The sequence below is a fragment of the Salvelinus alpinus genome, chromosome 34 (assembly GCF_045679555.1).
Source record: "Salvelinus alpinus chromosome 34, SLU_Salpinus.1, whole genome shotgun sequence".
In the NCBI taxonomy this organism is placed as follows: domain Eukaryota; kingdom Metazoa; phylum Chordata; class Actinopteri; order Salmoniformes; family Salmonidae; genus Salvelinus; species Salvelinus alpinus.
Genome location: NC_092119.1, coordinates 3,243,575 through 3,256,665, shown reverse-complemented (window position 1 = coordinate 3,256,665; position 13,091 = coordinate 3,243,575). Strand labels below are relative to the sequence as shown.

General features: G+C 45.2%; 1 protein-coding gene across 6 annotated transcripts in view; it reads left to right on the top strand.

Moving 5' to 3' along the window:
• Window positions 1-13,091, top strand: part of LOC139563421 (mitogen-activated protein kinase kinase kinase kinase 5-like) — a 130,833-nt gene that overhangs the window by 98,077 nt on the left and 19,665 nt on the right. For all 6 annotated transcript variants that reach the window (XM_071382078.1, XM_071382079.1, XM_071382081.1 and 3 more), the window contains 6 exons: window positions 2,641-2,720; window positions 3,840-3,881; window positions 5,284-5,368; window positions 5,472-5,551; window positions 6,117-6,177; window positions 10,868-10,982. In XM_071382078.1, the coding sequence (XP_071238179.1) occupies window positions 2,641-2,720; window positions 3,840-3,881; window positions 5,284-5,368; window positions 5,472-5,551; window positions 6,117-6,177; window positions 10,868-10,982 (463 nt within the window). The remainder of the gene's footprint in view (window positions 1-2,640; window positions 2,721-3,839; window positions 3,882-5,283; window positions 5,369-5,471; window positions 5,552-6,116; window positions 6,178-10,867; window positions 10,983-13,091) is intronic.

Genomic DNA, 13,091 nt, shown 5'->3' with positions numbered 1-13,091 from the left:
CTGGTCATCCCTACTAGCCTCTGATCTGGAGGACTCACTGAACAGAGAACATCCCTGGTCATCCCTACTGCCTCTGATCTGGAGGACTCACTGAACAGAGAACATCCCTGGTCATCCCTACTAGCCTCTGATCTGGAGGACTCACTGAACAGAGAACATCCCTGGTCATCCCTACTGCCTCTGATCTGGAGGACTCACTGAACAGAGAACATCCCTGGTCATCCCTACTAGCCTCTGATCTGGAGGACTCACTAAACAGAGAACGTCCCTGGCCATCCCTACTGCCTCTGATCTGGAGGACTCACTAAACAGAGAACATCCCTGGTCATCCCTACTAGCCTCTGATCTGGAGGACTCACTAAACAGAGAACATCCCTGGTCATCCCTACTAGCCTCTGATCTGGAGGACTCACTGAACAGAGAACATCCCTGGTCATCCCTACTGCCTCTGATCTGGAGGACTCACTGAACAGAGAACATCCCTGGTCATCCCTACTAGCCTCTGATCTGGAGGACTCACTAAACAGAGAACATCCCTGGCCATCCCTACTGCCTCTGATCTGGAGGACTCACTAAACAGAGAACATCCCTGGTCATCCCTACTAGCCTCTGATCTGGAGGACTCACTAAACAGAGAACATCCCTGGCCATCCCTACTGCCTCTGATCTGGAGGACTCACTAAACAGAGAACATCCCTGGTCATCCCTACTAGCCTCTGATCTGGAGGACTCACTAAACAGAGAACATCCCTGGCCATCCCTACTGCCTCTGATCTGGAGGACTCACAAAACAGAGAACATCCCTGGTCATCCCTACTGCCTCTGATCTGGTAGACTCACTAAACAGAGAACGTCCCTGGCCATCCCTACTGCCTCTGATCTGGAGGACTCACTAAACAGAGAACATCCCTGGTCATCCCTACTAGCCTCTGATCTGGAGGACTCACTAAACAGAGAACATCCCTGGTCATCCCTACTAGCCTCTGATCTGGAGGACTCACTAAACAGAGAACATCCCTGGCCATCCCTACTGCCTCTGATCTGGAGGACTCACTAAACAGAGAACATCCCTGGTCATCCCTACTAGCCTCTGATCTGGAGGACTCACTAAACAGAGAACGTCCCTGGTCATCCCTACTAGCCTCTGATCTGGTGGACTCACTGGCGTGTTGTAGTGTGCCCCTGGCTATCCATACATTAAAAAAAATTAAAAAAGGAAATGTTGCCATATGGTTTGCTTAATATAAGGAATTTCAAATTATTTATACTTTTACTTTTGATACTTATGTATTTTTAAAACCACATTTTTGACTTTTACTCAAGTAGTATTTTAATGGGTGACTTTCACTTTTACAGGAAATGACTCAAGTATCTTTACTTTTACTCAAGTGTGACAGTTGGGTACTTTTGGGTACTTTTACCACCACTGGCGTGGTCGAGGGGAATTCCTTGAATATCGACCCGGGACTATAACCCTCAGAGTTCTATGCAAATCAAATCAAGTTTATTTTATATAGCCCTTTGTACATCAGCTAATATCTCGAAGTGCTGTACAGAAACCCAGCCTAAAACCCCAAACAGCAAGCAATGCAGGTGTAGAAGCACGGCGGCTAGGAAAAACTCCCTAGAAAGGCCAAAACCTAGGAAGAAACCTAGAGAGGAACCAGGCTATGAGGGGTGGCCAGTCCTCTTCTGGCTGTGCCGGGTGGAGATTATAACAGAACATGGCCAAGATGTTCAAATGTTCATAAATGACCAGCATGGTCAAATAATAATCAGGAGTAAATGTCAGTTGGCTTTTCATAGCCGATCATTAAGAGTATCTCTACCGCTCCTGCGGTCTCTAGAGAGTTGAAAACAGCAGGTCTGGGACAGGTAGCACGTCCGGTGGACAGGTCAGGGATCCATAGCCGCAGGCAGAACAGTTGAAACTGAAACAGCAGCAAGGCCAGGTGGACTGGGGACGGCAAGGAGTCATCATGCCCGGTAGTCCTGACGCATGGTCCTAGGGCTCAGGTCCTCCGAGAAAGAGAAAGAAAGAGAGAAGGAGAGAATTAGAGAGAGCATACTTAAATTCACACAAAACACCGGATAAGACAGGAGAAGTACTCCAGATATAACCAACTGACCCTAGCCCCCCGACACATAAACTACTGCAGCATAGATACTGGAGGCTGAGACAGGAGGGGTCAGGAGACACTGAGACACTATGCTAGATTATAAACTGGGTGGTTCAAGCCACGAATGCTGATTGTCTGACAGCTGCGCTATATCCGACCGTATACCAATGGGTATGACAAATCATTTATTTTTACTGCTCTAATTACATTGGTAACCAGTTTCTAATAGCAATAAGGCACTTTGTGGTATATGGCCAATATACCTTGGCTAAGGGCTGTATCCCTAAGAACAGCCCTTGCCCGTTGTATATTGGCCATATACCATACCGACTCGGGCCTAACTGCTTAAATTTAACCCTCAGAGAGTTCTATGCTAGAATATAACTCTAACTTCCCTCCTTGCTTGCAATGATGATATGTGGTTGTTTTACCTACTTTAGTTCAACGCACTGATTGTGACTCTGGATAAGGGCGTCTGCCGAAGGACTAAAATGTAAATGGAACTTGTGTCTTTGAGCAGATCCTGATGACGGTGTGAACGGAGACCATCCCAGTACTCGTCCCAGCCGACCACAGAGGACGGAGAAGAAAGACTACCTTGTGAGTACATCTACGTGTTGAACGTCTTTCAAAAAGTATTCAGACGCCTTGACTTTTTCCACATTTTGTTACGTTACAGCCTTATTCTAAAATGGATTAGATTTAACATCACATAAGGACACAGCAAAAAAACATATTTATAGAAATTGGTTGTAAATGTATTAAAATTTAAAACAGAAATACCATATTTTACAGTAGGAATCGGATTTATTTTCTGCTTATGCATTCTCATTTCGACGCCAAATCTACCCCTGGTGTGCTTGGTCAAAGAGGTCTATTTTTATGTCTTCGGACCCCAAAGCACCAGTTCCAATCCAAGTGTCAGTGCCGTTTTAGTCAACTCCAGTCGTTTACATCTTGTTGGATGACATGGAAAATTAAGCTCTTTGGCGTCGAAATGAGAACGCATAAGCAGAAGGGGAAAAAAACACATACCTACTGTAAAATATGATGGTGGATCTTGTTGAAAAAGTTGACTAAGAAGACTATGATAACATAACGACACTGAGTCTGCAACCCAAATGCTAACCCATTCACTATAAAGGGGATAACCGTATAGGAACGGTGTGTAATTTGAGACGCAGAAAATGAAAGGTGTGCTTGAAGTAAACGCTCAAATCATATGGAAACGCAAAGTGGACCAGCACTAGGCTTGGCAAGCCTTCTCACATCTACATAGTATGGGCTCATGAGTGGCGCAGTGGTCTAACGCATTGCATCTCAGTGCAAGAGCCGTCACTACAGTCCCTGGTTCGAATCCAGGCTGTATCACATCCGGCCGTGATTGGGAGTCCGGCAAGCCTTCTCACATCAACATAGTATGGGCTCATGAGTGGCGCAGTGGTCTAACGCATTGCATCTCAGTGCAAGAGCCGTCACTACAGTCCCTGGTTCGAATCCAGGCTGTATCACATCCGGCCGTGATTGGGAGTCCCATAGGACAGCGCACAATTGGCCCAGCGTCGTCCGATTTTGTACGGGGTAGGCCGTCATTGTAAATAACAATTTGTTCTTACCTGACTTGCGTAAGTTAAATAAAGGTTAATATGTTTGTATTTTTTGTAAGTATGTCCTCCTCTCCTCATCCAGTCTGATGTGTGGCTATTTGTTTCTCCTCAGAAACCAGCCATCAACGGCCTGCCGCCCACTCCTAAAGTCCTGGTGAGTGGCCCGTCTCCAAGAATCTGAGGCCCTATTCCCTTCATACTTTAGACCCTATTCCCTTCATACTTTAGACCCTATTCCCTTCATACTTTAGACCCTATTCCCTTCATACTTTAGACCCTATTCCCTTCATACTTTAGACCCTATTCCCTTCATACTTTAGACCCTATTCCCTTCATACTTTAGGCCCTATTCCCTTCATACTTTAGGCCCTATTCCCTTCATACTTTATAGTGAGCTGTCATAACTGTCTGTGAGCTGTCATAACTGTCTGTGAGCTGTCGTAACTGTCTGTGAGCTGTCGTAACTGTATGTGAGCTGTCGTAACTATGTGAGCTGTCGTAACTGTCTGTGAGCTGTCGTAACTGTCTGTGAGCTGTCGTAACTGTCTGTGGGCTGTCGTAACTGTCTGGGCTGTCGTAACTGTCTGTGGGCTGTCGTAACTGTCTGTGGGCTGTCGTAACTGTCTGTGGGCTGTCGTAACTGTCTGTGAGCTGTCGTAACTGTCTGTGAGCTGTCGTAACTGTCTGTGGGCTGTCGTAACTGTCTGTGGGCTGTCGTAACTGTCTGTGCGCTGTCGTAACTGTCTGTGCGCTGTCGTAACTGTCTGTGGGCTGTCGTAACTGTCTGTGGGCTGTCGTAACTGTCTGTGGGCTGTCGTAACTGTCTGTGGGCTGTCGTAACTGTCTGTGGGCTGTCGTAACTGTCTGTGGGCTGTCGTAACGGTCTGTGGGCTGTCGTAACGGTCTGTGGGCTGTCGTAACGGTCTGTGGGCTGTCGTAACGGTCTGTGGGCTGTCGTAACGGTCTGTGGGCTGTCGTAACGGTCTGTGGGCTGTCGTAACGGTCTGTGGGCTGTCGTAACGGTCTGTGGGCTGTCGTAACGGTCTGTGGGCTGTCGTAACGGTCTGTGGGCTGTCGTCGCTGTCTGTGGGCTGTCGTCGCTGTCTGTGGGCTGTGGTCGCTGTCTGTGGGCTGTGGTCGCTGTCTGTGGGCTGTGGTCGCTGTCTGTGGGCTGTGGTCGCTGTCTGTGGGCTGTGGTCGCTGTCTGTGGGCTGTGGTCGCTGTCTGTGGGCTGTGGTCGCTGTCTGTGGGCTGTCGTCGCTGTCTGTGGGCTGTCGTCGCTGTCTGTGGGCTGTCGTCACTGTCTGTGGGCTCTAGTTTTTGTGGTCATGTGTGTATTGTGGTTATCCATCTCTCAAATTCCCTTTTTAAAATACCCTGGCTGACATTTTAAACATGATCCATCTAACGACCCTACTTAAATGGATAGTTCACACATTTTTTGTTCCTCCAAAATGAACATGTTTAAGTTTCCTTACCCTGGGAGCAGTCTTTGGACAAGGGAGACATCTGGGTTTGTTTACGTTCTGATTTGGTCCTCTATGGTACTACTCTAGATGGGGGCCTGTTTCTCCAAGGTGTTTGATGGCTGCCCACTGAAAATCAACTGTGCCACGTCATGGATACACCCTGATACCAAAGGTTACACACACACACACACACACACACACACACACACACAACAACGTTTCATTGAGTGAGTGTGTCACACACTATTCAATATATTTCTACTGTTTTATTTTAGACCAGTACCTTATATTTGGGACAGAGGATGGGATCTATACCCTCAACCTGAATGAGCTGCATGAAGCCACCATGGAACAGGTAGGAACACATGGGGCTGTCTGGGATAACCAAGCCATGACTCAGTGATTTTGACCTGCAGTACTGGGGCTGTCTGGGATAACCAAGCCATGACTCAGTGATTTTGACCTGCAGTACTGGGGCTGTCTGGGATAACCAAGCCATGACTCAGTGATTTTGACCTGCAGTACTGGGGCTCTCTGGGGATAACCAAGCCGTGACTCAGAGATTTTGACCTGCAGTACTGGTGCTCTCTGGGATAACCAAGCCATGACTCAGTGATTTTGACCTGCAGTACTGGGGCTCTCTGGGATAACCAAGCCATGACTCAGTGATTTTGACCTGCAGTACTGGGGCTGTCTGGGATAACCAAGCCATGACTCGGTGATTTTGACCTGCAGTACTGGGGCTGTCTGGGGATAACCAAGCCATGACTCAGTGATTTTGACCTGCAGTACTGGGGCTGTCCAGGAGGAGGACTTAGGATCACTGCTTTCAAGCGCTAATATTATGAGATCTGTTGTCCTCTGTATCCGTAAAGTAATGAGTTATTCAATGTCTTCATTGTCTCATGTTCCCCCTTTAGCTGTTCCCCAGGAAGTGTACCTGGCTCTACATCATCAACAACAACCTGATGTCTCTGTCAGGTGAGTCAGTAAGCAGGGCATAACATTTCACTTTTTAGTTCACCAGCCACTGTGGCAGGTAGATTTTTAAAAATCTACCAGCCACTCATATTTTTTTTACCAGACAAAAACTGATGAGCGTGCTTTAATTGTCTACAACAATACATGTATTAATATTAAGAAGTAATGTGGTATATTATTTATTTTTTAATTTTGTTTCCTGAGTCTAACCTAAATATCACAGTTGAGAGAGAAATGTTCACGTGCCCCTTTAAGGGTGGAAGGTTACTATGGTAACGTGACTTGAGTCACTGCCTGTGACAGTGAGTCTGACTAGTAGCCATGTTTGGTCTTCTCTTCCCTTGGAAGCTCAAACATTGAAAAACAACCTAGCTTGTGAACAAAACAAAGTAAAATAGAAAAGATGTTGAAGCGGGAGGTGAAATGGGCTATATAGGATTCGTAGTTATTTGACTTTGTGCGATTTTAATTTACCAGCTATGAAACAAAATGGCAGAAATACTTTGAAAACAGTGACTGCAGCATTTATTTAACTATAAATGTGATCATACTTGACTATTTTTATTCACAAATGCGAGTGCAATGTTCTCACTGTGGACCCACCTGACAATGTGGCTGGTGAAATGGACATCTTGTCAAATCTACCTTTTGGCAGATGTTAATTTTAGGCCCTGTCAGTAAGACAGATACAGGTATCACATCATGTATATATCCTACAGCAGACAGACAGCTCTGGTAATCACATCATATATATCCTACAGCAGCCAGAAAGCTCTGGTAATCACATCATGTATATATCATACAGCAGACAGACAGCTCTGGTAATCACATCATGTATATATCATACAGCAGACAGACAGCTCTGGTAATCACATCATGTATATATCATACAGCAGACAGACAGCTCTGGTAATCACATCATATATATCCTACAGCAGCCAGAAAGCTCTGGTAATCACATCATGTATATATCATACAGCAGACAGACAGCTCTGGTAATCACATCATGTATATATCATACAGCAGACAGACAGCTCTGGTAATCACATCATGTATATATCATACAGCAGACAGAAAGCTCTGGTAATCACATCATGTATATATCATACAGCAGCCAGAAAGCTCTGGTAATCACATCATGTATATATCATACAGCAGCCAGAAAGCTCTGGTAATCACATCATGTATATATCATACAGCAGACAGACAGCTCTGGTAATCACATCATGTATATATCATACAGCAGACAGACAGCTCTGGTAATCACATCATGTATATATCATACAGCAGACAGACAGCTCTGGTAATCACATCATATATATCCTACAGCAGCCAGAAAGCTCTGGTAATCACATCATGTATATATCATACAGCAGACAGAAAGCTCTGGTAATCACATCATGTATATATCATACAGCAGACAGACAGCTCTGGTAATCACATCCATATATATCCTACAGCAGACAGACAGCTCTGGTAATCACATCATGTATATATCATACAGCAGACAGACAGCTCTGGTAATCACATCATATATATCCTACAGCAGCCAGAAAGCTCTGGTAATCACATCATGTATATATCATACAGCAGACAGACAGCTCTGGTAATCACATCATGTATATATCATACAGCAGACAGACAGCTCTGGTAATCACATCATATATATCCTACAGCAGCCAGAAAGCTCTGGTAATCACATCCATATATATCCTACAGCAGACAGAAAGCTCTGGTAATCACATCATGTATATATCATACAGCAGACAGAAAGCTCTGGTAATCACATCATGTATATATCATACAGCAGACAGACAGCTCTGGTAATCACATCCATATATATCCTACAGCAGCCAGAAAGCTCTGGTAATCACATCATATATATATCCTACAGCAGCCAGAAAGCTCTGGTAATCACATCATATATATCCTACAGCAGCCAGAAAGCTCTGGTAATCACATCATATATATCCTACAGCAGCCAGAAAGCTCTGGTAATCACATCATATATATCCTACAGCAGCCAGAAAGCTCTGGTAATCACATCATATATATCCTACAGCAGCCAGAAAGCTCTGGTAATCACATCCATATATATCCTACAGCAGCCAGAAAGCTCTGGTAATCACATCATATATATATCCTACAGCAGCCAGAAAGCTCTGGTAATCACATCATATATATCCTACAGCAGCCAGAAAGCTCTGGTAATCACATATATATCCTACAGCAGACAGAAAGCTCTGGTAATCACATCATATATATCCTACAGCAGCCAGAAATATGTTGTTCAAAAGCTATTGGAGACAACTTCTATAAAGTGTATCGTAGTTTTGTCGTCTTGAATGTCTTTATGGCGTGAAATTGTATGTAAAAGATACCCAGATGATGTGACCGGCCCCAGTGGAATAGATACCAGTCTGTCTAAAATCTATTAGGAGAACAACCTCAACACGACACACAGTGAGTCATGAATAACACGTCTGTCTTCATGGCCTGCTGTACGGCGTAGAGAAAGAGATCATGGACCAGACCAGTGGTTGTAAAACTCCTGGATACAGTAGCAATGTAGATCGTTTTATGTGAGAGAAGAAGAACTCTTAATTGTAGCTATATGATGCATGTCCCAATGTGTAGCTTATCAGCACACTGAGCTTTTCCTGGTTAAATAAAGGTAAACAACCTCCCGGGTGGCGCAGTGGTCTAAGGTACTGCATCGCAGCGCTAGCTGTGTCACCAGAGACTCTGGGTTCGAGCCCAGGCTCTGTCGCAGGCCGGCCGCGACCGGGAGGTCCGTGGGGCGGCGCACAATTGGCCCAGCGTCGTCCGGGTTAGGGAGGGTTTGGCCTAGCGTCGTCCGGGTTAGGGAGGGTATGGCCTAGCGTCGTCCGGGTTAGGGAGGGTTTGGCCTAGCGTCGTCCGGGTTAGGGAGGGTATGGCCTAGCGTCGTCCGGGTTAGGGAGGGTTTGGCCTAGCGTCGTCCGGGTTAGGGAGGGTATGGCCTAGCGTCGTCCGGGTTAGGGGAGGGTTTGGCCGGCAGGGATATCCTTGTCACATCGCGCACTAGCGACTCCTGTGGCGGGCCGGGAGCAGTGCACGCTGACCAGGTCGCCAGGTGTACGGTGTTTCCTCCAACACATTGGTGCGGCTAGCTTCCGGGTTGGATGGGCATTGTGTCAAGAAGTAGTGCGGCTTGGTTGGGTTGTGTATCGGAGGACGCACGGCTCTCGACCTTCGCCTCTCCCGAGTCCGTACGGGAGTTGCAGCGATGAGACAAGACTGTAGCTACCAATTGGATACCACGAAATTGGGGAGACAAAAGGGGTAAAAAAAAAAAAAACATGAAAGGTTAAAAAAATCTAAATACTGTATATCTGGGTTTTAACCACTTGGTTGCTGAATTTATCTGTTGTAAGAAAGTGAAAGTAAACATTTCTTACTTTATTGTAAATTAATACTTGGAGTAAGTCCCCAATACTATCTCCTTTCTCCTGAAGTGTACACTTGTTTGCTACTCCCTCCAAAAGTCTAAAAGTGTTGGGTTGGTGGAGGCTAATGGGAGTTTCTACCATATTTCTCCGTCAAAAGGCACTCGCACATCTGAGCTATCTTTGTTGCAGATGCATGGTAACAGTTGAAGAAAATGAGGGGGGTGGGGGGGGGATAGTAACAGTGCTCTTTATTAAGCTTTACGTATCGGCCTCACGACTTTCGTCAGAGCTTTAACAATATTTCTTATACCAGTTATTTCATTTCAAATCGGTGAAGGGAAGTGAACAAGTGCACACTTTAGGAGACATGAGAGGGAGTTGGGATTTTGCCTAGGTAAAGTTCAGTGTGATGTGTAGTGCCATCCTACTGAAGAGTAGGCCCTATGCCCCGGCTCAGAGAGTATCTAATCTCTGGTTTCTTCTTCTCTTCCTCTTGGGCTCTGTCCCTCTTCCTCTTCCTCTGGTCTGGCTTGATTTGGTATTCTACTAACCGGCTTCATCAGAAGGTAATCATCACATTCACAAATCATCATCATCGCAGTCACACCCCTCATCGTCATACCTCTGTATTTTATCCCACCCCTTGTTCACCCCTAACTAGGGATGCAACATTTTGGTTACTGTCCCAAAATTCCTGTTTTTTTCTCAAGAAATCCTAGTTAGAATATTCCTGGAATCAGTATGGAATAAGAAGGAAATCCAGGAATCCTCCAAACGGGATTTCTCGAAAACAGAGGGAATTTGGGTAAAATAACCAGGATTTTGCATCCTTACCCCTCCCCTTTTCAACATCAAGCTAACTCCAGCCACATGCCTGTATGTTCAGATACAAGTTAATATGATATCATATAGCTCCTTAAAACTAAATTGCTGTTGATGGTGAATACGTCTAATAATAATACTCAGTGTTTCTGCCATGTCTCCTCTGTTGATCTCGTTTCCCTAGTCCTTCAATCTGTCTCTGTGTTGTCGTCTGTTCAACTATACAGGAATGTTTTGGGGAGATGTCATGACCACTGTCAGAGATGTGACCCCCCCCAGAAACAACAACATGTCTATGTCCCAAATGACATTATATTCCCTATATAGTGCACTTCTCCCCCCCCCCCCCCCCCCGGTCAACAGTTGTGCCCTACATAGGGAATAGGGTGCATTACATCCCTGTTTTTCCTATAATGTGATTGTTTATGTGATCACAGGGAAGACTTTCCAGCTCCACTCGCATAACCTGATTGGTCTGTTTGAGCAGCTGAAGAAGCCTGGCCTCGCCTCTCAGTTCCACACACACCGCTTCCCAGACAAGATGTTACCAAGGTGACACACACACACACCGCTTCCCAGACAAGATGTTACCAAGGTGACACACACACACACACCGCTTCCCAGACAAGATGTTACCAAGGTGACACACACACACACCGCTTCCCAGACAAGATGTTACCAAGGTGACACACACACACACACCACTTCCCAGACAAGATGTTACCAAGGTGACACACACACACACACCGCTTCCCAGACAAGATGTTACCAAGGTGACACACACACACACACCACTTCCCAGACAAGATGTTACCAAGGTGACACACACACACACACCGCTTCCCAGACAAGATGTCACCCAAGTGAGAGACACGGGGGTCTATTCTATTGTCCTCAACAGAGGCTGTGTTGACTGTATATGACTGTATATGACTGTGTCGTGTTCAGTAGGCATGAAATGGGGAGATACACTGGCTTGTGAAAGTATTCAGCCCCATTGGAGTTTTTCCTATTTTGTTGCCTTACAACCTGGAATTAAAATACATTTTTGGGGTGTTTGTATCATTTCATTTATAAAACATGCCTACCACTTTGAAGATGCAAAATATGTTTTATTGTGAAACAAACAAGAAATAAGACAAAAAAAACGACACTTCAGCGTGCATAACTATTCACCCCCCCCCCCCCAAAGTCAACACTTTGTAGAGCCACCTTTTGCAGTAATTACAGCTGAAAGTCTCTTGCGGTATGTCTCTCTAAGCTTGGCACATCTAGCCACTGGGATTTTTGCCCATTCTTCAAGGCAAAACTGCTCCAGCTCCTTCAAGTTGGATGGGTTCCGCTGGTGTACAGCAATCTTTAAGTCATACCACATATTCTCAATTGGATTGAGGTCTGTGCTTTGACTAGGCCATTCCAAGACATTTAAATGTTTTGTTGTGGTAATTTCCTGTATTACAGCCAACCACACACAAGTCAGAGTTATATTATAAAGTCCATCTCTAATTATATATGAGCTTCACCATAGCCCTTTTTGACTCTCAGATCAATTCAGTGTCTATAAAGGAATTCTCTGAGAGTTCCTACAAAACAATTCTTAGTATAATTTATAGCCAAGACACACCCCTCTCAACTCACATGACGAATAACAGATCTTATGAACATTACAAAGAACCTTTTACTTGAAAGAGGAGTATCCCATAGCTAGATAGCATTAGCTATAAATTATCGTTCAGTTTGGTCTCCTCAGACGAGGTTCCAATCTCGTGCTTGGTACCAAAACATTACCTCATCCAATGGCATATATCAATTGTCAATTCTAGATACTCCCATCTCAAATACACCCCCTCCTGGACAAGATCAGAAAAGACAGTGATCCTCTTAGGTCATATACTAGGTCAAGATAAGGGCAACCTCAGAGGGGACATACAATAGTTACAGACACATTCCCATAAGAAGACAAGCCTCCATTCTGTCCTCCTCCCCTTATGATATTCTTCATAGCATCACATGGTTTAACAGATACATTGACATATGAAGACAAGCCTGACCTCTCCCCTATCTGGGCCCCAAGTGACTAAGCCCTCGCTGAGAACGGAAAATGCAACTGCCGACAGTATAGTTCAAAAGAGACATTCGAACTGACAAGTATCCCACATAAGCATAATATGGAAGTAAATAAAACATCTTATTTATCTATGTTACCTAACTAATTCTGATTCAGCCACGACAGTTTCCCCTTAAACCATTAGAGTGTTGCTTTAGCTGTATGCTTAGGGTCCTCCGTCCCAGACTCAAATCTCTGGAAGACTGAAACAGGTTTCCCTCAAGAATTTTCCTGTATTTAGTGCCATCCATCATTCCTTCAATTCTGACCATTTTCTCAGTCCCTGCCGATGACTGTGTTGACCCAGCCTGACACTACGCTGTATGACTGTGTTGACCCAGCCTGACACTATGCTGTATGACTGTGTTGACCCAGCCTGACACTACGCTGTATGACTGTGTGTTGACCCCAGGCTGTATGACTGTGTGTTGCTCCAGGCTGTATGACTGTGTGTTGGCCCAGGCTGTATGACTGTGTGTGTTGACCCAGGCTGTATGACACTGTGTGTTGACCCCAGGCTGTGTGACTGTGTGTTGACCCCAGGCTGTGTGACT